A 24769-nucleotide genomic window follows, 5' to 3' on the forward strand; every position below is an offset into this window, starting at 1 on the left:
TCCAGGTACAGCTCTTCATATGTGGTGCTACCCAGTTACCAGTATAGCATGTAGTTACTGCATTTTAGTATATTTCTGTACCTTCCCTACTAAGTTCTATGTATCTTTCAATGTCGCTTCCAGTAAGTGAGGGAATAGAGCAAGTCATACTAATCTTAGTGTACTTTACATGAGAGTGTCTTTATAATCACTTCTGGCCTCCATATGAATGCTTGCCTTGTATCAGTTCTCTGTGAAAGTCTTTTAAGCAAATATACCTTTGGCATTTGAACAGTGTGGCCGGCCCATTGGGGTTGCACTCTGCAGTAGTTTGAATGTTTGGCAGTTCAGCTCAAGAAAGAACCTCAGTGTCTGGTACCTTATCTTGCTGGGTGATATTCAGAACCTTCCTAAGACAATTGGAAGTCATTCAGTTTCCTGGCCTGGTGCTGGTATACTGTCCAGGTTTCACAGGCATACAGCGATGAGGTCAGCACAATGGCTCTGTAGACCTTCAGTTTGGTAGGCAGTCTAATATCTCTTCTTTCCCACACTTTCTTTTGGAGCTTCCCAAACAGTGAACTAGCTCTGGCAACTGGTGTCAAACTCATCATCTATGTGTACATCCCCAGAAAGTATATTGTCAAGATAAGTGAACTTATCTACAGCATTCAAAATTTCGCCAAGCAGCAGAGAACTGAGCCATGTTTTGTTGCATCTCAACTTCAGAGGCTGTATTGAGTACAAATCATCTTTGAAGAAGACACACAACAACTCTCCACTTCCGTCTTGGCTTGTAGCCTTTTCAAGTTAAATAATTTACTGTCAGTGCAGTAGCTGATCTTGATGTTGTTTTCGCGCTTGGTGAAGGCCTCCGACAACATCACAGAAAATGTCATGCATGGGAACAAGCACACAGCTCTGATTCATTCCATTTGTGACCAGGAAAGTGAGAGAGCTTTGTCCATTATCCAGAACCCAAGCAAGTATGTTGTCATGAAACTGATGTATGATACTGGTGAACTCCAGGCAACCGAATCTTGCCCTAATTTTCCACAAGCCCTGACAACTGACAGTATCAAAGACCTTTATTAGATTGACAGATTGTTGTGTACAGGCCACTATTCTGCTCCCGGAGTTGTTGAGCAACAAACACCATTTCAGCTCTTTCTGAAGCCACTTTGGCTCTCAGGTAGATGACCATCTTCTAGGTGAAGGATCAATTAATAAGCACTTACTAAGTATTGACCTACTGGATGTCAGGTACTATACGAAGCATTAGATTTAGAGACCCAAATGAACCGACTTTCAGTGAACTTACATTCTATCAGAGGACACAGCCTATGCAAAATACCTACAAAGTAATTGCAAGGTAATTTCTGGAGGAAGTGGTAGCTGGGGGTTGGAGTATTATGGCTGAAAAGGCCTCGTGTAGAGGTGGTACTTAGGAACTGGGCTTTGAAGGAAGCTAGGGATTCTAAGCAGTGCATTCCAGACATGATAGGAGGGGAGGGGCACAGCAAGTGCAGTCACAGGAACAATAGATGGAGTACTATGTACAATTTAGGAGTAGTGGAGTATCCTATATATTAAGGAGGCCAATTTGACAAACTAAGGAGTATGAGGTGGAATAATGGTTTCAATGATATTTGTACAGTATTTGATTTCAGAAGCAGTAGGGAGCCAATGGAGCTCCTTGAGCAGGGGAATGAAATGCTTGGACTTGGACTTCAGGAGAATCACTGGCTGTGTGTGGAACATGGATCAGAGAGAAGCTTGAAGCAGGAAGATTCAGACAATATGTTGCAAGTCTAGGTGAGAATCGGTGACTAAATCGAATATTAAGTACCCCAATGTTGCTCCATATACTGTGCTAGGCTCTAGGGATGCAGATACAAAGAATGAAACTCCCCACAACAGTGAGCTTACATTCTAATGGGGAAGACAAGTGCATATAAAAATACATGCAGTGATGAGGGCCAGAATTAGGGTGGTGGCTGTATGAGTAGAGAGATGTATTTGAGAGATGTTGTGAGGTAGAAGCAAAAGTTAGCCAATGACTGGATGTGATGTGAACGAGAGGAGATGATGACTCAGAAAGATGTAAATTTGGATGACTGGGAAAATGGTTTTCTTGATAGAAATAAGGAAGTTTGGAAGAGGAGTGGATGGGGAGAGGGGAGTAGATAATGAATTCTGGTTTGAACATGGTTGACTTTGAGATCTTTACAGGATATTCTGTTTGAAATGTCTAACAGGCACTTGGTGATGTCATACTGAAGATTGGGAGGGGAGCTGAAGTATACCACTCAACAAATATTTACCATTTACTGAGTACCTAGCACTGTGTTAAGTGCTGGGAATGCAAAGAGAAGCAGAAAGCCCCTGCTGTTAAGAAGCTTACATTCTAACATATGAAGAAAACACAAAAGGAAGTTGAAAAACAAAGGGGGAGGAAACAGGAAGAGAAGGTACCCGCATAAGGGCTAAGTGAAAGACATCTGAAAAGCAAGAAGCAGATCCCTGAGAGGAATGAATGAGTGAACATGACTTGACATGTATGTTCTGACCAAAGAGGGAGGAGCTCCGGAATAGTGGAAAAGTCTTTCAGAGTGAAAAGACCACACAGGGACTTAGGAATATATAGATCTGTAAAAGGATGATCACTGAACCCACAGGAATTAATGAAGTGTGAAGAGAGAAAGAACCTACCATAGAGCTTTGGGATAAGTGAATGATGAGCCAGCAAAGGAGACTGAAGAGAAGTTATACAAGTAGGAGAGAGCCAAGAGAGCAGTGACAGGAACCTAGAAAGGTCAGAATATCCAAGACAGTGTAGTCAGCAGTGTCAAACAAAAATCAAGAAGCGTGAGCGAAGGTCATAGTATTTGGCAACAGCAATCATTGGTAACTTTGGAGAGCAACTTTCAGTTGAGTGGAGTCTGAAGCTCAATTGCAAAGAGTTGAGAAGTGGAGGCAACAAGTATAGACAGCTTTTTTCTTTAAGAGTTTGTGAGAAGAAAAAGAGAAAAAATAGATAGCTTGAGGAATGGCAGGGTTCTTTGGAAGGTTTTTTAAGGATGCAGGAGACCTCATTTTGTATGTGAGTGGCAGTGAATGAGGCTGTAGATAAGATTGAAGATTGGAGAAGGGATGAGATTGTGGACTCACAATCTGCTGGAGAAGACTAGAGGGGATGTGAGCAAGAAAATAAAATAGGAGTTGTCTGTATACCCAATGCATCACAACCCATTCACCATGAGCTTCCTGTTCCTCATTCTCCATCTCAGAACTCCTTAACATCCTCTTCTTTCCCCTCCAGTCTGTGCTGAAAATTGCCAAGGCTAATTTCACTCATGTCAAAAGTTCCCACTGAGGAAATCTCTCTGGCCTCTGTTTAGTTTTTAAATCCATACACACCCTGACCCTAAACTATCTTTCTAGAATGGACATCATCATGACCCTTCCTGTATTCTGTGATTGAGGCAAACGTTGTTCCCCAAACAGGACCCTCCTCTGTGCCTTTTGGAGGATCCATCCCACATACCTATAACGCACTCCTTTATAAGGGTCCTTTTTTTTTTAAATCTTCAAACACCATCTTCATGAAAACTTTCCAGATTCCCCTGTGTGCTACAGCTACCCAAAAATAACACTCAGAAATTTTCTAGGTATAAAGTGAAAGATTTATTACATTCTCACAAGAAGCAGGTGTCTGCTTCATCTGGCAGTCTGAGCGAAGTGAGGCAAGGCACAAAGGCCAGGACAAAGGTTATATAGCCCTAACACAGATACCCACCCACCACTGGCTTTGAATTCCCATTGGACAGGAATTTCAGCCTTACAATCTAAAACGTGAAAATCTACCCCAGAAACAAGGAATCTCATTATTGCTAATCCTAGCTATTTTATCCTTTTTAGTAATTAGCCATTACCTAATGCTGATGTAACCAGGAACCTGAAACTTAGGCCTATTCAGGCTAGTGTAACTAACCTTGACTTTGTAACAGTCTAAGAAATTGCTACACTCAGTCCATCTGAGAGATCTCACATTGTTGACATTGTTTCACTCAGTTAAAAAAACCAGAGTCTTGACAAAAGTTTGCAAAAGGAGAGATCTCTCCATTGACTTTCTCTAGAAAATACACCCCCATGCTGCCTCAGCTGCCCCTAGAGTTCGAGAGCTCTTTGTTCAAGGCAAGACTACATAGACCCCAACGTAGCAGCCCACCCCCTAACCCCCTTCTCGTCAGCTCATTGACTGAGCCTCAGGTATGCAATCTATTCGTGTAAACTACCCCAGCAACAGAGAGAGAGGTATAGAAATTATGTTAGCACTTCCCCTTTTCAGGGCCTCACAGTTTCAGCAGTCTTTTTCTCAAGGTCATATAACTAGCTAGAGGGCGAGATAGCTAGGATGCTCCCATGTCTCAGGAATTTCTGCTAACACTATCCAAGAGCAGGAGAGGGAGAAAGGCTAGGGGTGGGGGTCTTGCATTCTGAGAGGTCTTCACTTAGTGTTGGTACACATGTACCACTCAAAAGCAACAATACCAGAACCATTAACAAGAACCAATGACCCTTTGAGGAGGCTTCACTTCTGAGAGATCATGTCTCACACCCCGAACCTTGGTAGCTCACTTCCTTCCAAACAATCTTGTATTTAACTGTATTTATTCACTTTATATTTATGCTATATGTTTCTTGTCTTCTCCATTAAAATATAAGCTCATCGCCAGTAGAGGTTTGTTTTGTACAAGAGCTCAGAGTAGGCTATTAATACTTGATTCTTTGCAACTTAGGGGCAGTTCTTAACCTTTATATGTGTGTTCCAGACCCCTTTAGGCAAACGGGTGAAGCCTATGGACTACTCAGAAAAATGTTGGTTTTAATCAACTTATAAAATAAAATGCTAAATTTCAATTAGAGGTCAGTGAAAATAAAGATGTAATTTGAAAAAAAAAATTATATTCAAGTTCAAGGACCCTTGACTTGCGTGGAGTCACTAAAAGATTCATAAAGGGTCACAGTCACGAGGGGACTAGAGCCTGGCTTTTTGCCTTCCACCCACATCGAAGTCGATGGCTTGTGGACCGGGGCCTTGAATGAGAATTTTCTAAGTTAGAACCCCCGCGGGGTTCCAGAACGAGGCTCGCCCCGCCCACTGTCTCTGCCCCCATCACTCCGTCGCGGCCTACGACCCTACACCAGTCCCTCCCTTTCCTCCCCCCCCCGGCCCTTCCCCTTCCCTCTCCCCGACCCCTCCAGTCTTTCCCCTTCCTCCCAGTCCCTCTCCTCCTCGCCTCCCCTTTTCTCTCAGCTCCTCGCTTCCCGCCTCGTTTGGCTTCCGCCCCCCTACCCCACCAACTTCCTCCTCCTCCTCCTCCTTTTCTCCCCCTCCCCCCGCCTGCTGTTCCTGCGTCCCTCGCGAGAGCCTAACCGTCAGCTAAACCGCGCTTCCGCTCCTGCGCACTATCACCGAGGCACCTGGGAAAGGCGGTTGAGGGAGTTCAAGTCCGGCTCTCGGGCTCGTCATGTCCTCTAATCTCCTGCCCCCTGTAGCGCTAACCCTCAAACAGGTACCCGCGGGGCCCCTGCGCCCCGACCCCAGCCGCTGCTTGTGGTCTGCCCTCCCCTCGCTTCCCCTCTCTTTTGGTTGTTCCTCTGTGCAGCGCGTACCTCCGTCGGGCCAGTGCTCGGTTCTGGCGGCAGGGGGCGTGTGTGCTCGTGTCCGTGCTTGTGCTGGCCTCGGAGCCCTAGAACAGAGAACCGCTCACATTTATAAAGCTCCTTAGCGGAGGTGGCACCCCCTCCCGCCCCTATTTTGCAGCTGAAGAAACTGATCCTCTTAAAACTGAATGTTGGGAGGTACGTAGGAGGCAGTATGATGCCAGGGAAAGAGTCCTGACTCTGGAGTCGGAAGATATTGGGTTCCAGTCTTCTCTAATGCTTATTACCTATGTGACAAGGGCAAGTCACTCGACCTCCTTGGGCCTCAGTTTCCTCTTCTGTTAAAGTCAAAAAAGGGTAGGGGGAGAGGTTGTTCTGGATGCCCTCTGAGGTCTCTTCCGGCTCAGGTTCTGTACCAGCGGTTCCAAACTCCTCCCAAGGGACCCCTGCGAGTCCCCGAGACTCCTTCAGAGGATTCCTAGGTCAAAATTATTTTCATAATGACACTAAAGCGTTATTTGCCTTTTTTACCTTCATTCACAGTGGAGTTTTCCAGAGATTATGTGAACTGTGAATTAAAGATTTAACTGCAGACACGAAGACTGAGTAAATATCTCCGATAGATATGACCCACATTAACACAAGCCCTGGGCTATGAAGTAATTTTTAAGAGTGGGTCTTGAAACCAAAAAGGTTGAGAACTGATCTTAACTACATGGAGGGGGTCAGGTCACAGTTAATGTTGGGATGTTGTCTCATGTTTAGGGGCTCTAAAGCTGGAATATTTAGATTGCGTAGATAAACCCCCTTTCATTTTACAGATGAGACAGGGAAGGGAACAAGCATGTATTAAGCACCTACTGCATGCCAGGCTGGTCTAGAAAGGATGAGTGATTTGCTGGAGATTACACATGTTGGAAGTAGTAAAGGCCAATTTAGAACCTTGGCCCCTTTACAGTAATAAAAATAATAATAAAACAACATAATAACATGTAGTGCTTCCAATGTGCTAGATATTGTGCTAAGCACTTTACATTTATCTCATTTGACCATCACAATAGCCCTGGGAGGTAGGTGCTGTTGCTACTTGCATTTTACAGATGAGGAAACTGAGGCAAACAGGTGAAGTGACTTGGCCAGGGTCTCATAGCTAGAGGGTATCTGAGCCTAGATTTCAACTCAGTTCTTCCTGACTCCAGGCCCCCTTTTTATCCATTGTGCACCTCACTGCCTCTACAAAATACTAATCTTTAAAAGATTATCATTAGTAAGGGACTTTCTAGAATCTAGATCATCTGGTTCCAGGTTTTACTGAGGAAGAAAGTGAGACTTGTGTAACTTGTCCAACTTCATACACAGAATCAAAAGAGCCAAGATAAGAATCCTTGGCTTTTATACTCCGTTTAAAAGTACATATAATTAGAGTTGCCTTTATACAACTTGGCTTTTGCAGAATAGGCATATGGGAAGAGTGAGGAAGGGTTATTTGGTCCAAGAAAGTAGGTTGCAAGGTGTGGAAGACTTGTGTAATAGGAACAAGCATGACTGGTTTTGACTTCACTTCTCAAGACACCAAAGGAAGCAGTGGTTTTGTAGTGGAAAGCATGTTGGACTGAATCAGGAGATTTGGGCTCTAGGCCCAGAATTGCCTGTAACAACTTATATGATGTTTGTCAAATCTCTTCACCTTTCTGGTCCTCAGTTTATATGAAAAATGAAGGGGTTTGAGACGTGTTTTTAGATGTGGCCAATGTGGGAATTTGTCTTGACAATACATATATGTTACAAGAGCTTATTTTTATCAGTAGCTGGTGGGGAGGTGGGAGGGAGAAAAAAATAAATGTTTGATTAAAAAAATGAATGGTTTCAACTAGATGGTCTCTAAGGCCTTTTTCAGCTTTAACTGTAACTTAGAAGTTCAGGTGTAATTCAGATTTCTCCTTTCTGAAACAGTTCATGAGAAGGCAACAAGTCCTTCTTCTATACAGAAAGATTTTACAAGCAATTCGCCAGGTACCAAACGAACAAGATCGAAAGTATCTACAGAACTGGGCAAGGGAAGAATTCAAAAGAAATAAAAGTGCCACAGAAGAGGTAAGGGTGCTCAAGAGCTCGGCCTGGTGGCAGCAGCCCCCCCTTTCACTACTGTTCAGCTTCTTTTCAATGATTGGTAAGCTTTAAATCAAAATTTTTAATTCATTTAGTGTGAATACTATCTACTTGAGTTAAGCCTTTCTCTATGAGGTGTTACATTTTTTGAGTGCCTTTTTTCTCTGAAGTACTTTTTAAAAAAAAAACTTTTAAAGCTTTGTTTTCTACTTCTTTGAAGGAATTACTTGCATTAGTGGTGTCAAACATAAATAGACATTTGGGCCCCTAATCTATACATAAAGAACCTAGCAGGTTTATATGTTGAATTAGTTTCAAAATGTAATATTTTCTAGATTTTATTGTATTTTTATTTACTTTGTTAAATATTTCCCAATTAAATTTTATCTGTCTCAGTCTGCACTTGAGAGGGTTGTGGGCTGTAATGGCCACATGTTTGACATTTCTGGCCTATGTGATAGGAAATACATTTTTATTTAAAGTGAGTCCATTGGATTTTTTTTCAAATTAAATATTTTCAGGCAATTTTTATTCAGCAGGTACTACCACTTTTGAAATGATTCCTACACAATTATGAATCAGAAAGTACGGAGGAAGAGAGAAGAGGAAGAAATGTCACACATTGTTTGATACACTTAATTGTTTTCTTCTTTCTTAGATTTTAGCCATCTGTAAATAATGAGGTGGTAGTTACTCTGCCCTATTTTTTTCAATGTGCCTCTTAACTATATTTTAATTTCTTCTATAGGATATAATCCGAATGATGATTACGCAAGGCAATCTGCAGTTGAAAGAATTGGAGAAAACATTAAACTTAGCAAAAGCATAACTTCATAACTTCCCCAAGGGGTTTTCAGAATCTGTGTTGGAGTACTACAAGGTAAATGGAGTTTTAAACTCATTGCAAGGAGTAGGAAGCTAATATGTTTGTAACAACCCTTGCCTAGTGATGATCCCACTACAGAGTCAAAGAACATGATACATTTGTGTAGAATAGCATGACCTGGACCCTGACTTGTGTTAAGGAAGAACAAATTAAAGAGTACCTTGGGAGTTGCCTTAGTAGTGAAAAATAAATACCAACAACTTGTTTTATTATTTTGGATATGTTGTCAGTTGAGAAATAACACTAACCAAAACATATTGATAAAAAGCCATTAAAAATGTGTTTTCTTGCATGTCACAAATATGCTAGACTCTTTTTCGGCATCTTATTCTAACCTTGGTTGACAATGGTGCAGAAATTTCTATTTGTGTTTAAGAACAAAGCTGATTCACTTTATAGAAGAAAAAATTTTTCAAGGTAGATATCTTAATTGGGGCAAGTAGGAGGCACAGTGGATAGGACTGCTGGGCCTGGAATCAGGAAGACTTATCTTCCCGAGTTCAAATCTGGCCTCAGACACTTATCAGCTGTGTGATCTTGGGCAAGTCACTTAACCAACCCTGTTGCCTCAGTTTCCTTCTGTAAAATAAGCTGGAGAAAGAAATGGCAACTACTCTATCTTTGTATATCTTTGCCAAGAAAACCCCAAATGGAATCATAAAGAGTCAGGACTGAAATGACTGAAAAAAAATCTTAGTATCTTCTATTATAGTAATTTCAGTAGATACTCCTTACTGAAGGTCTGATAGTAGGATTGTCTACAGTACAGCATTTTTAATCATTATGTTCCTCAGAAGGAAACACTTCTGCCTTATAATTAAGGTGGAAAAGAGTGCTCACATAAAACAAAGGGTGGTAGAGTTGGAAGATCTGCGTTTAAATCCCATCTCTTTTGCTTGCAAGTCACTAAATCTAACTGGTCCTTGATCTCCTCATCTGCAGATGAGGGGAGTAGAACTAGACCAATGGTGTCAGACTCAAATAGAAACTTCAAGCTACATACTGGCTTAGAAAACCACAAATAAACATTATGTTGTATTTTTATTTTATTAAACATTTACCAGTTACAGTTTAATTTTAAGCCCTGGTTTTATAGTGTTTGGTAGTCTGAGCTAGATGACATTTAAGTATCCTACCCTTCAACTTAAATAAAAATGTCTTAGTCTCAGATAATTCCTGCACTGTTTCCATACTTCAGTTAATGGAACTAGTTTGAAGGTGAGAAAAATACACTGAAAACTATTAGGCATGGAAGATTCTATAGCTTTTGGTGAGAAAATGAGAGTTCAGGCAAAGATATAGGGTGGTGTTGAGAAGTGTTTTATGCCATGTAACAGTTACCTGAATCCACAAGCTACATGGCTGGCAGATGATACTCTTTTCAGCACCACCCTGTATCTTTGTCTGAACTCTCTCATTTTCTCACCAAAATATATTTGCTACCAAACAGGTTAATTTTTCTTTACTACTTTTCTACGTGTAGCATATTAATTAACTTTTAGTAAAAGCAAGTTCTACATAATACAGATTCATGGTTTCACATTTAATCTTCTTTCTGTGCCACTTTGTATATGAAAAGGGTTTTTTTTTTGGTATTAAGTTCAGAATAAGAAAAAAATTATTTTAAATAGTCTACTAAATATAAGTTGGAAACTCAATGCCACACAGGTAGAAAAGTGGCAAAGAAAAATTAACCTGTTTGGTAGCAAAGAGGCTCTATAACCTTTAGTCTAAAAAGAAATAAACTAAAGTTCTTAAGAAATGTGTTGGTATTGACCTATGGATGCCTTGCCAATGTAAAGGCTTGGCGAAGCTTAAGTACTCCCACTACGTAACATCATTTTTTGTAAAGAGGAAGAATTGTAGAAATTGGCTGTTCCTTAAGTGTACCGTTCTTCCAACAAATACATCTTTAAAAAAATATATATCTTCATTTTCTAATATTGCTCTCTATACTCTCCAGCTCACAGTTATCCTTAATAATAAAGAATAATGGAGGGGCAGTGAGGTGGCGTAGTGGATAGAGCAATGGCTCTGGAGTCAGGAGGACCTGAGTTCAATTCTGGTCTCAGACACACATAACATTCACTAGCTGTGTGACTCTGGGCAAGTCACTTAATCCCAAATGCCTCACCAAAAAAAAAAAATAATAATAATAATGGGGGGTGGGGGAAACAGTTCAGAGAAACTATCCAACATATCAGCTGAATCTGACAATGTGTGCAGTATTTCATACCTCTGCAAAGAAGGGAAGAAGGTATATTCTTACAGCTCCTCTTTGGGGCCAAGCTTGGTCATTATAATTATGTAGCATTTACTAACATTTTTTCCATTTCTTTTCCATGTACAGTATAGCCATTGTATAAATTTTTGGTTATGCCGACATCATTTTGCGTCACATATGTCTTCACTTAACTACAAGTTTTCTGAGAAAATTTAAAGACACTTTTCCCCTGGCAAATCCAGAATTAACCTCTAGTCTCTGGGTCAACCATGTAAGCCACTCAGTTAAAAATTATCTTCCTTCAAAACATCAATTGGAAAATGGTCTGTTACCAGAGGACCAATGATGAAATATGCTACCTACCTCCTAAGAGGTGATGGACTCAAGATACAGAGTGAAATCCATATTTATGGCTGTAACCAATGTAGGAATTTGTTTTGTTCAACTATGCTTTTTTGTAACAAGGATTGTTTTTCTTTTTTTTTTTTTTAATTGGAGGAGGTGAATTTGGTTGGGGGGGGAGTGGAGAACTATTGATAGTATTACCAAAAAAATAAAGAGAAGAGACCATTGGAGCTTTTTGAGAAATGCATAGAAGGGAACAGAAGGAAAAATGCTCAACAGCTTTAAAAATAAAGTTGAATTTATTATAACTTTGAAAGCAAGCTCTACATAATACAGATTCGTGGTTTCACACTTAGTCCTCTTTCTGTACCACTTTGTATACGGAAGGGCTTTTTTTTAGTATTAAGTTCAGAATGAGAAAAAATTATTTTAAATAATCTACTAAAAGTAAGTTGTAAACTCTAAATTTTTTGATACTGTTTTATCGTGCCTTAAACTTCTGTTAACTACTTTGATAGCTGCTTCCAGAAGTCTAGAATTGACGTACTTTTTTAAAAAGTGATACCAGTGAAAGCTTTAAGGAAATTTCTAAAAATGTTTACAGAAGCAATTGGTTGCATTTGACAGGGTGTTAGCGTTAAGCATTAGGGATGTTTAGTGGGTTGTTATATGATTAAACATGACGTAACTATGGCAAGAGTGCTTCTCTACTCCAGTGGATCTGTGATATTATTGACATGGGTATTCCTCCAACAATGCAGTTCACAACTCATCCATGCCGCCTTTGGAATGTGTTGCAGTTTGTGTACACACACACACACACACACATACACACTCACATACTCTGTTGTTAAGTTCTTCAGAAACTAGTGTTCCATGACTGGAAATGAGACATCACTTGGATGAATATTGTTGTTTAAAAGATAGCCTTGGAAAAGTAGAAAATCGGGAAAGAATTTTTACAAGCAGTGTCTCTGATAACATATATCTAAAACATAAAGAGAATTAAGTCAAATTTACAAGAATACAAGTCATTCCCCAGTTGATACATGGTCAAAGGATATGAACAGGCAGTTCTCAGATGAAGAAATTAAAACTATCTATAGTTATATGAGAAAATGCTCTAAATCACTATTGATTAGAAAAATACAAATCAAAATAACTCTGAGGTACCATATCACCCCTGTCAGATTGGCCAACATGACAAAACAGGAAAATGATAAATGTTGGAGAAGATGTAGGAAAATTGAAACACTAATGCATTGTTGGCGGAGTTGTGAAATGATCCAACCATTTTGGAGAGCAATTTGGAACTATGCCCAAAGGGCTTGAAAAATGTACATACCCTTTGACCCAGCAATACCACTTCTAGGGCTGTATCCCAAAGAGATCATACAAATGGGAAAAAGACCCACATGTACAAAAATATTTATAGTGGCTCTTTTTGTGGTAGCAAAGAATTGGAAATTGAGGGAATGCCCATCAATTGGGGAATGGCTGAACAAGTTGTGGTATACGAATGTAATAGAATACTGTTGCTCTGTAAGAAATAATGAAAGGCAGACTTCAGAAAAACCTGGAAAGACTTGAATGGTCTGATGCTGAGTGAAGTGAGCAGAATCAGGAGAACATTGTACACAGGAACAGCCACGTTGTGCAATGACTAAAGTTGATAGACTTAGCCCTTCTCAACAATTGGAGGATCTAAGGCATCTCCAAAGATCTCATGGTGGAAAATGCTATCCACGTCCAAAGAAAGAACTATGGAGTTTGAATGCAGATCGAACCATACTATTTGCTAATTTTTTTCTTCTGCTTTGTTTCCTCTTTCTGATGGTTACTCCTATTGGTTCTGATTCTTCCTTACAACATCACTAATGTGAAAATATGCTTAATTGGAATGTATATGTATAGCTTATATAAGATTGCAAGCTGTCTTAGGAAGGGATGGAGGGAGGGGAGAAAAATTTAAAACTCAAAAGCTTGTGGAAGTGATTGTTGATAAGTCAAAATAAATTAATAAAAGAAAAAAAATTTTTTAATGAGTTAAAAAAAAAAGATAAGCCTTGGTTTCATGGAGTAGCTTGATGGCATTAAAAAGAATTTTGCAGTCTACCAAAGGCAATTCCAGCCTGCTTATTTACTTCCTCTTACTCAAATTTGGACCCAGCTCATTGTCCTCTGTGGAAATCTAACCCCAACTAACTCCTTCATTTACAGCTTCAAAACACAAAACTTGTGAGTCATTCTTCCATTTACATTCAACTTGATCTTCTAGTTTTGATTATAGCAATAATTTCAAGATTGATACCCTAAATACAGGAATTGAGATTTGGGAAGGACATCAGCAACCATTCAATCCTTTTTTTTTTGCTTTTTTCAGTTGGTTGCTACCCTCCTGCAACTCTCCCCCCCCAAAAAAAAGCCTTCAATACATAGCTGTATTGGCAAAATAAGTTCTAATATTGGCCATGTGTGAATATATATGTCTGCATTTTAAGTTAATCACCTCTGTCAGGAGTTGAATGGCATGTTTCAACTTTATTCTTGACTCATGGTTTGTCATTGAGTTGGTCAGAGTTGCAAAGTTTTTCAAAATTATTATTCTCTATAATGTATGAATTGTTCTATTTCTGCTCACTTTGCATCAGTTTACAGAAGTCTTTCAGATTTCCTCTGAAATTATTTCATCATTTCTTATGGGATAATAATATTCTATTACTTTACCACAATTTGTTTAGCTATTTTCCATTAGGAGGAAACCTGCTAGTTTTCAATTCTTGACTACCTTGAACGTAGCTGCTAAAATGTTTTTGTACACATAGGTCCTTTTCCCTTTTCTCAGATTTCTTTGGTGTATAGGCCTAGATGGGTCAAAGAGTATGCACAGTTTAATAAATTTTGGGCACAGTTCCAAATTGCATTTCATTATGGCTAGACCAATTCACAACTACACCAACAGTACCCTAATATGCTGGTTTTCCTGCAGCTGCTCCAACACATATCATTTTCCTCTTTTGTCACCTTTTTCAGTTTGGTAGACATGAGGTAGAACTTCTAGTCTAATTCATAATTAAAAAGAACCTTCATTATAGTATGCCTGGCAAGTGGTCATCTAGCCCTTGCTTAAAAACTTCCAAGGAGGGAGAGGATGTTAAGAATCACCGTTTTTAGACAGCCTATAAACAATAACTTAACTTTGGTACCCTGAATGTGTGATCCTTGTTCAGTGATTAATGAATGGACATTCTACTGGAGAAATGATCTCTCAACTTTTTGGAAGCTAAAAACAAATATAATCCCTTTTTCATATGACAGTTTTTCAAATACTGTAATAGTTATCATATACCCCCACGTTCCCAGTGCAGTCTTGTGCAAGATAAACATCCCAAGTTCCTTCAGCATATCTTCATATGACATAAACTCCAGGTCCTTCACCATGCTGATTGCCTTCCTCTGGACTGTCTTTAACTTACCAGTGTCATCCTTAAATTAAACCCAGTACTCCAGATGTGATCTAACTAGGGCCAAACATCATTGGAAGCTGAACTTCTCAATGTAGCCTACATTAATTCCTCTCGGCTGCCACATCATATTTCTGAATCAATAATGTTGAGTTTTCAGTCCACTAAAAACTACAAGTTCTTTTCAGATGAACTGCTATCTAACCGTGCCTCCCTCAGCCTGTACTTTTGAAATGGAACCATAAATGGAACACTATTCAGTTTCAAAATCAGGCATTTAGGGTACAGTTAACTTTTTACAGACTATCTATAAACTTCATGATTCTTAGCATTCTTTGCCCTTTTTTTGCCACTACCATGCCACGGTTGAAGTGGGATGGGAGGGGCATAAAGGACCAAGTATCATTTCGTGTTTTTCTTTGTTGTATGGGATGCAGTGGCCAAAGAAATCACGAAGGAGCCAGCCTGAGGCAGCATAGTGAAGTGGTAAGACCATTGGATTTGGACTTGAGGATTTCTGTTCACATTCTGGCTATACTATGCAAATCTGGGCAACTCATAACCTCTTTGAGCTCCAGGTCCCTCATCTGTTAAAATAAGGGGTTGGAACATATGACCTTTGAGGTTTTTTCCAGCTCTGAATCTGTGTGTGAACAACTGGTGAAAGAATACTAAGGATAGGAAATTAAAGCATATCAACCAATCTGGGCCTTAGTAAATTGTCATTTATGATGCATAACTAATCACAAGGATCTTAGGTCTAGGAAAAGCATCACTTATTACTGTTAGGAATGGTTACCCAAGGGATGATGTGTTGATGCTATCCAAAACTTAGTAGCTACCCCCATCTCCTGTACATGAATCTTAAAGTACGCATAGTAATTATTACAGTAAAACAGTACTATTAGGACAGTTTTTCTTTTAAATTTGCATAATAACTGTCATGCCTTTGGAAGGTAAAATTTCACCGTAATTCATTTAGTATAATTTGTATGCTGAGGGTAGCAAATAGCCAATTTCCTCTTACTGTTATCAAGTTCTGTGCTTTTTCTTGCTAATGTGTTTTGTTGGTTTAGATAATACATTATTTCTTTAACTTACTTGAAAAGTAAATGTCATTTTTCCATTAATAAAACTTAATTGGAAAATTTCATGTAAATTTCTTTATTCTTTCAAAATAGTCCTTTTGAAATAGATTTTCCTTAACTTTTGATGGCAGCTTTAAAGGTTTGTTTAATAAGTCACCTTGTAATAGTCAGTATTTCCCATCATAAGAAGTTGAAGTTACAAAAAAACTGGGTTTTCTGTCTCCCCAAAACATTTAAAACAAAAGCTGTCTGCTGTATCTTGCCATTTATTTGAGAGTATAAACAGCCATCTTCTCTTGTTGCTCATTGGCAAAGGAGTACAAAAAATGCAAATCTTCCTTCCAGTTTATCCATGTGTTATCACTGATGCCACTGAATAATTTTGCCTTTGACAGTAATTCCATTTGATACAGCAAATCTTTGTACTCAAAAGCAGGTCTGTTCACACTTCGTCAAAAGTTTTTTTGTTGGTGGACAGCTATACTCTTTTAGGGACATTTTCACAAATAGAGGCTAATTTTCAAATCATGTTTTCAAATACAATGAAATAAAAATTAATAACTTATTCTGAGTAATATTTAATTAAAACTAATTCAAATTGATTAAAAAATTAAATGGAAAACAATTAACATGCCTTTTTACTGTAATCCTATATTAGTTTAATATTTGACTGAAAAAAGATGTAAACATGTTAACACCCAATCCCTTTATTTTGAACTACTAAAGTAAAGGTCAGAACTAATATGTATGATAGATATTTAGTGTACTCAGCAGTTCACTAAGAGGAATTTTCACAAATACTGCAAGACAGTATATTTTGCTTTAGAGCTACCACATTAACATACAGAATATATGCATTCCTGAAAAAAACTGGCTATAATGCAGAATTCTGCATATTAGCAAATTTTCCTATCAACCTATAAATATTTCATCCCCAATTTTGACACATTTGTTTATATGGTAAGATACCATTTTCCTTTTTGCTCACTATTCTATTCTTTAGGATTACAGTTGTGACATTTTACTTGTAGATATAAGTGAGGCAAAAACTGTAAGAAAAATTACAGACAGATTTGGACTTATTTTTGATAATACCAAACAAGAGAACTAAAATTCGGACCAAAGCTTGCCATCATAATGCAGGGTAACATCAGTAGGAAAGTCCAGGTTTTATTGTACTCAGGAAGCTACTGCATTTATACTTGTATAGCCTTAGTCTACTTACTGAGCATGGGTTTAAAAAGGTTGAAAGACTGGAGACAGTAGCTTTGGGTCAGTAAACAGGTTACCTCTTTTTCCCTCTGCGTCTTCACTCCATAGTTTATCAAGATGGCAGTGTAACAACGGAATTATCATCTGCCTAAAGGTGTTGGTTTGTTGGCTTTAAGCAAACCAGTATTTCCCACACTCCTACTGCTTTTTTTTAAAAGAGCTATATAGTATACTTGTATTTTCAAAATGAAAATGAGTTTGAAATTGAATGACAATCCTTGAGTTCAAGCTGGCGACCTGGTATCTTATTAAACAAGGGCAGAGAATTATAGCTTTCAGAATTATTTTGTGGATTTCACTTCTTCTGGTGCTAGGTGCTCACTATATACTTGTTGGATTGAATTAAGGAATGTTCCTAGGTTATATTTACCTCTCCTGAGGTTGAATTAAATGATCCCTGAAGTCTCTTCCAGATCTAAAGTTCCATGAGCTATGATTTTGCTTTAGGAACAAGTTAGAGGAAATTATTCCACCTGGCAAAAGGTTAATGGGGTAGGCAGCCTCTAGAGCTACTAATGAAACCTAAGGGGGTAGAATGAGTGGAAGGCTGCACAGCTCCTGAGCAATACAGTTTAAGGACAAGAGGACGAAAAATACTGATAAATGCCCATTTGAGATAATATTAAATCAGTTTTATAGTGAAATTCATGCACTGGGTTAATCTATTGGGGATTACCTTAATTTAATACTACCCCAAAATACAAATTTAATAGGTCACTAGTTAATAGACTCTGGTACTATGGGTTGGAGTTTTTTGGTGTTTTTTTGTTTGTTTGTTTGTTTTGTTTTGGTGGAGGGGGCAGGGAAGCTTTTGGGTATGTTTACTCTCCAAAAAAAATTCTTTTGCATTTGGTTTAATAAACATGCTATTTTGTATAAAGAAAGGACAATAAATAATAGATTTCTGAAGTTTGTCAGCAGAAAAAGTATATGCTACTGAAATTCTTAGATAAACTAGGAATTTTAAGCAGATGTTTATGTCTGTTATGTTCCAAAAGACCAGAAATTTGAAGGGCAAGGTTAATTAGTGAATTAAAGAATCTCAGAGTTGGAAGGATCAGCTGGGTAATCCAGTTCAACCAATACCTGGACAGGAAGGTATCCCTTCTATGCATTCCTGACAAGTCTTCATCCAACTTCTGCTTAAACACCTTCTGGTTAATTTGGTACCTCCTAAAGGTTTCAATGCAAAATTACACTTCTGAAGTCTTGATTATCTTTTCATGACATCAGTGAAAAAGGCCTCAATGCCATGCTAAATTGGAGAATGGTGGGAGGGGGTCTGATGATTCAGTTATCCAATTTGCCATCATTAGGTCAATTTAGCAGAGATAACTTGAAGGTTCTTTGAAGAGAAAAGAATAATTTAAATATGATTTGAACAATTTCCATTTTAGGGTATGAACAGAAGTCTCCATATCGCCATAAAATCCTCAATATCATAAGCTCAAATTCAGAAGGGATTTCAGATAATTTGAGTTTGATTTTCAATTGCTCACAGAAACTCTGGGGAAATTGTAAAGTTAAAATATTTTTTCCATTAGTTTGTTTTAAAATGATTCTAAGATTGGCCAAAGGAAACTGGTCCACAAACACAGTAACTGTGAACAAGTGTTCATTAGAAGCTCTAAGCATTTCCAACTCTGCTAATATAACCACTTCCATTAACTATATCACAAATAATTTATTTAAATATACTATCATAATCCACATGATTACAATGGGTTTTAGGCTCTTCCTCTTTTCAGTGATTTTTGGATTACAGTTTTGTAAGGGGGACTACATGAAAATCAAAAAATTTCATTCCCCTTGAAACCTTTTTTCCCTAGGGTTTTTTTTGTCAGACTTATAAAAATGGCAAGCTTGACAGGTATAATTCATCTCAAAGTCACAGATCATTCAGAGATCTATCATTGTCGAGGCACAGCAGGTGAGTTTGAACATAAATGTGGAACCAGTAGGCTTGACTTCACAAAGGGCTTTTGTTTTTTGGTGCACATATTTCATACCTCCCGAATATTAGGCTAAAGCTTGAAACCGTTATATATCCCACAGTTTAACAATCTTCTTAGCCTGGCCCACTCAATCCAGGACTGAAAACTTCCCATAAATCTGAACTGAGTTTTGGCCTTTGTGATGAAACTTGATACTACTCCTCTTGGTTTCAGGTAGGAGAACTTCAACAATAAGAATTCAGGGCACAAAAGTCACATAATGATCACATTTCAGAAATTAAGTATTGTATGTGTATGTTTGTGTTTAAAGGCAAGTCTTTGTGCACCAGGAAGAACATTTCAATCCCAGCTACTGTTCATAGCAAAATCAGAAATCCTCCAAAGTACTTTAACACCTCAGTGCCCAGGTGCTAACTTTCCTTTTGTATTTTAGTCCTTAGCTTACTAAGTTCCTCTTCTAAACTCTTAATATGTTCTTTTAGTGTAGCCTTATCTTGCTGTGCTTTCTGATTAGCTTGGCAACGGGCTTCCTCAATCTTTCTCTCATACCACTTTTCCATTTGTGTAGATACAGCCTCAAAAAAATACTGGGTAATTTCTAGAGCTTGGGAGGTATCTCGAATGGGAGGGCCAGCCTGGTGGTCTGCTGGGTGTTGCTGGGTGCATGTACTGCCAGGTACATGTGTTGATACATGCTGCTGGGGCCTATGCCTTGTCTGCCCACTTTTCCCAGACTTCTTTGTTTGAGTTCCTTTGTCCATGCAGTGACCAGCCTGGTGCTCACATTTAATTGCTTCAGTTGAGGGCAATAAAGCTGTCTGTACCTTCACATGTCTCAGTTTAGAGTTCCCACAGTCTAATGATGCTGGTTCCTGCTGTAGTCTGTTGGAAGAAGTAGAACTACTAAGTGCCTTTTCCTTGGGCCTGACAACCTGAGGAGGGATAGCAGAAGCAGTGGCTGGACTGGTAGTGGTCACCACTGATTGGTCTGCACCTATTGGGAAAAGAAAAGAAAACTGTCAAATGCAGCTTATTCACTTGATCACATATAATCACATTACTCTGCATCAACACTCTTATTTTAAAAACTGTAGGGAACGCTGTCTAGAATTACCTTAAGGACTGAGGCAGACAACCTATAGCCCTCTATCCATCCCATTACTTCCACATTTGTCCTTTTTTTTTTTTTTATCCTTTCTCTCCTTTGCCATTATTCTTTTTGCCCTGCTTGTATTTTAGACTCTTAGGGCACCAAAGCCAAACAAGCTACTTTAATCTAAACCTGAAGTTTCAAGATTCCATTTCCTGATTTCTCATGATGCTAAATTTCCCTAGGAAACTAGAAAAGTTCATTAAGTACTATTGATATTGTATAAATACTTTTCACCCATATCTAGCCTTTTCCCACAATTTGGAAAGGGTGGTGCTATTCCTCACTTACAAAGTCTGTTGGAAAACTGGAATTAGCCCTAACATATAAGATAGGTGTTCCCAAAGAGATGGGAAGCCAGAGCCTGCATATCTGAGGGATCCCCTCCATCTGGAAAAGACTAGAAAAGAGGCAGCCTGGTGGGGCTTTGGTAAGACACAAATCTCAACGAGGAAAAAAGTACAGAGAAGGAACAACTCCCCCATACTGTGAATGTTCCCAAAGTTAATATCCACTGTAACATAAAATAAGGATAATCAGTGTCAATTAAAAGATATGCTATTCAATCCCAGGCTATCTCTGAGACATCGCTGTCTAGCACAAAGTAGCAAGTCAGTGAATTAATTGCTATTTGTAGAGAACTGATATTTGGTAGAGTTTCAACCTAAGTCAGGGAGGAGAATAAGGAAAGGGAGCAGTTCAGAGGGAGAAGGCCCTTCCCCCATTGACATGTAAGGGATAGATATCCTAGTTAACCATCCCTAATCTTGAGATGCTATAGCTGAGCTCAGACACACGAGGTGAACATCAAAAATGTCTTCCAAAGGCTAGTCATGACTCCTATTCTGCTAACCATTATCTTTTAAGAAACTAAAATGATGCCACGGGACTGTGAATCCTTTAAAAGTTCTGTGGTATGCAATTTTAAGTAGTGTCTGAGTTCAGGTTACCTGTGAGGGATTCAGAAGTAGATGGGGTTGATTTAGGCCTGGAGGCTCTAGAATCTCCAGAAAGCTTCAGCTCCAGGTTTTGAATCTTTAACATACACCATGTTTTCAATTCATCCACTAGGGACACCTAATGAAGGAGATGCAAAATGAAATCTACAAATGAAATAAAGCAATCATTGAGCTTTATCAAAGATGACAGTTTGTAGCTCAGGCCCTTAAATTTGCCACCCCATCCCCTTTCTTACTTCATGAGCTAACCCGTAAAGACTCAATAAATTTATCAGTTTTTTTGTGGCACAGTGGAAAACATACTGGACTGAAGAGTTAGGTAAATCCATAAAATGGGGCTAATGATACAATACTCAAAGTGATAATGGGAGGATCAAATTAGATAATACACATGAAGGCTTTGTAATTATAAAATACCATATATAATTATTGTGCACTCCTGTCTTCTACTTGTTCTCCATTGGTTATTACTAGAATAGGGTGTGGGCTTATATTTCACTGGTGTTGGGAACTCCCAGGTGAGTAATGTCTCTGAAGTTTATAGTCTTAAAAGAGTTGCCTAGAGCACTGAGAGGTTAAGGGACTTGCCTAGAGTCAAATAGCAGGTCAGAGGTGGGATTTGAAATCAGGTGTTCCTGTCTTCTCCCTATCCCTGGCACCATATAGACTTCTCAGTTGTTACTGATGAAGCACAAAGGCAGATATTTATTCATCAGATATTTACTGAAGGCTTTACCTGTGTAAGGTACTGGCTAAATCTTGTTAGGATAAGACAAGACAGAATCTCTGCCCTTAGGGGTGGGATAGGGAGATGCCTTGAAGTGGGAGAAATGTATTCATTTTATTCAATTAGTGTGTGATACAATACAAAATATTTCAAAAACCACAACAAATTCAGCTATACATTTAAGCTCATGGGCAGCTTGGTGGTACAGTGGATAGAGTGCCAGGCTTGAAGTCAAGAAGACTCATCTTTATAAGTTCAAATCCAGTCTTAGACATTTACTAGCTGTGTGACCCTGGACAAGTCACTTAACTCTGTTTGCCTCAGCTTCCTCATCTATAAGCTGGAGAATAGAGCTGGAATGGAGAAGGAAATGGCAAACTACTCCAGTATCTCTGCCAAAAAAACCCAAATGGGGTCATGAAGGGACTGAACAAATCTGTACGAGGCTCATTTCAGTGATACATAACACTATAGAAAGAACTGTAATCCAATACAGAATGTGTTAGCAAAGCACAAACAAAACACAATAGGAATTCAGAGAAGGCAGAGACTACATCTCTGTAAAACAATCTCTCCTCACCTACCCAAACCAATTTCCATTCTCAACTTCCTTCTTTCCTTCAGTAACACAACCATTCCCCAGATAGCCCAAGATTGAAAATTCGATTTTCTTTGACTGTTCTCTTTATATCCAATTATCACATCTGTTGGGAGTCTGGCTGGAGTGGCCAGAAGGGAAAGGGCCAAAAAGATTGATTGGTCTAATCTGTCTACATCAGCGTCTGCTTAAGAATGGATTAAGAAACTGTTGGCTATTAGGAGCAGAGAAGGCAAGTCAGGTGATGCAGTGGATAGAACTCTGGACTTGGAGTTGGGAAGATCTGAGTTAAAATCCTGCCTCAAGACACTTACTAGCTGTGTGACCCTGGGCAAGTCTCCTAACCCCTACTTTCTTCAGTTCCTCATCTGTAAAATGGAGACACACCAGAGAAGGAAATGGCGAACTACTCCAGTATGTTTGCCAAGAAAACCTCATAGGTCACGAAGAATCAGACATGACTGAACAACAACAAGCTAGGAAGGCCAAGGAGAACAAAAATAGCCCTTCTTGTACTTGTCAGCCTGTCAGATAAATTGAAGACAGAGCTAGAATGTCTCCTTTAACTCTTCTCCCCAGACTAAATATACTGGTTCTTTAGCCAGTCTTTAAAGAGTGGACTAGAAGGCTGCAGAGGTGCCTTCCAACTCTCAAATTCCGTGGTCCTATGATTGTCTAGTAGACCGTTACTAGAGTAATGTTCTACTCTGCTCATTAATCAGTCCAAGATTGCATTGACTTTCTTGGCTTCTATAGCATATTATTGACATATAGAACTTCATATATTTGTGAAGTTGTTTTTCGAATTCAAGTGTAAGATTCTACATCCATCCCTATTATATTTCATCTTATTAGATTATTCCCAAGAACTTATTAGACTTGGCCATTATCATCTTGAAAAGCAGTTTAGTGTAGTCGAAAGAAGACTGGATTTGAGTATAGAAGATCTACTATTTCATAGTTCTGTGACCTTGGGGAAGTAACTTCCCCTCTTGGTGACTCCTCATCTGCACAATGGGGGTGTGGTTCAGACCAAATTCTCTCTAGGGTTCCTTCACAGCTATCATCTTTTGATGCTATTTAAAAATGGATTTTTTTGAGGGGAGGGAGGGTGCTGAGCGGTGAAATCAGAGAAGGATTCATGGATGGAAGTGGAATACATATTAAATCACTTAAAAATGAATAATGGACTAGGTCTGTATCCCAAAGAGATTAAAAAGAAAAACAAAAAGGAAAAGGACTTGTATGTACAAAAATATTTATAGCAGCTCTTTTTATGGTGGCAAAGAATTGGAAATTGAGGGGATGTCTATCAATTGGGGAATGACTGAATAAGCTGTGATATATGTGATTTTGAATACTATTGTACTGTGAGAAATGATGAGTAGGATGCTTTCAGAAAAACCTGGGAAGACTTACATGAACTGATGCAAAGTGAAATGAGCAGAACCAAGAGAAAATGTATACAGTAATAGCAATTCTGTATGATGATCAACTGTGAATGACTTAGCTATATTCTCAGCAATACAATGATCCAAGATAATTCCAAAGTATTTATAATGAAAAATGCCATCCACCTCCAGAGAAATGACTGATGGAGTCTGAATGCAGAATGAAGCCTACTTATTTATTTAATTTTTTTTGGTTTTGTGTTTTCTTTCACAACATGACTAATATGGAAATGTTTTGCATGATTGCACACATATAACCTATATCAAATTGCTTGCTTTCTCAAAAAGTAGGGAGGGGAGGGAGGGAGAGAATTTGAAAACTCAATTTTTAAAAAAATGAAATGTAAAAAATTGTTTTTAAATATAATTGGGGAAAAATTAAAATATTAAATATCTGAAAGAATCTATAGCAAGTTAGATAAGCAGAGACAGCAAGGGGTGTTGGGGATCTATCAAGTTCTCAGCTCTACCTGGCTAGAATGTTGGGATTGTAAAGAAGAGAAAAGTCAGGGGGAAAATCTAGCTATGAAATCTTAATAAGAACTGACTTGTCTAAAGATATGTAGTATAAAACAATACAAATCTTCCAAAGTCTTTTTCAAGTCTCTTATGGCACCCCTACCCTCAACACTCTTAGCTGAAGTCCTTGTCTCATACTTCATTGAAAAAATTAAAGCCATTCACTGACAGCTCTCTTTACTTCCCTCCTTCTAATTTCATATCCTTCAGATGTCTTCCTCCACTGTCTCTTTCACCCGTTTCACATGTAGCAATAGCCCTTCTCCTTGCCAACCCGTTCATCTTATTTCATCCCATCTTTTGCAGCGAACTGACTCCTTCTGCTGTCTCAGCTCTCACTTATCTTCCATATCTCCCTATCTATTAGCTGCTT

At 38.7% G+C, this 24769-nt stretch overlaps 2 protein-coding genes across 13 annotated transcripts in view; one reads left to right on the forward strand and one right to left on the reverse strand.

The window, feature by feature from the left end:
- The first annotated feature begins 5202 nt into the window (after positions 1–5202).
- LYRM2 (LYR motif containing 2) overlaps positions 5203–24769 on the forward strand; it is a 37801-nt gene continuing 18234 nt past the window's right edge. For 3 of the 9 annotated variants that reach the window (XR_013486986.1, XR_013486987.1, XM_078155243.1), the window contains exons 1-3: positions 5203–5558; positions 7603–7819; positions 8507–8638. Coding sequence is in view for 4 of the 9 variants with exons in the window: in XM_078155243.1 (XP_078011369.1) it covers positions 5514–5558; positions 7603–7819; positions 8507–8595 (351 nt within the window). In the remaining 5 variants the exon portion in view is untranslated. Of the gene's footprint in view, positions 5559–7602; positions 7820–8506; positions 8946–10994; positions 15831–24769 lie in introns of those variants that run through there. The other 6 variants (XR_002320058.2, XR_002320056.2, XM_078155242.1 and 3 more) reach the window with 5 other exon arrangements.
- The window catches only part of ANKRD6 (ankyrin repeat domain 6), a 94266-nt gene continuing 88198 nt past the window's right edge, over positions 18702–24769 (reverse strand). For all 4 annotated transcript variants that reach the window (XM_020963058.2, XM_020963054.2, XM_020963057.2 and 1 more), the window contains 2 exons: positions 21093–21219; positions 18702–19986 (listed from right to left, as the gene is read on the reverse strand). In XM_020963058.2, the coding sequence (XP_020818717.1) occupies positions 19403–19986; positions 21093–21219 (711 nt within the window). In that variant the 3' untranslated portion in view covers positions 18702–19402. The remainder of the gene's footprint in view (positions 19987–21092; positions 21220–24769) is intronic.

Source organism: Phascolarctos cinereus, unplaced genomic scaffold, assembly GCF_003287225.1.
Source record: "Phascolarctos cinereus isolate Bilbo 61053 unplaced genomic scaffold, phaCin_HiC Scaffold_5;HRSCAF=322, whole genome shotgun sequence".
NCBI classification, from domain to species: domain Eukaryota; kingdom Metazoa; phylum Chordata; class Mammalia; order Diprotodontia; family Phascolarctidae; genus Phascolarctos; species Phascolarctos cinereus.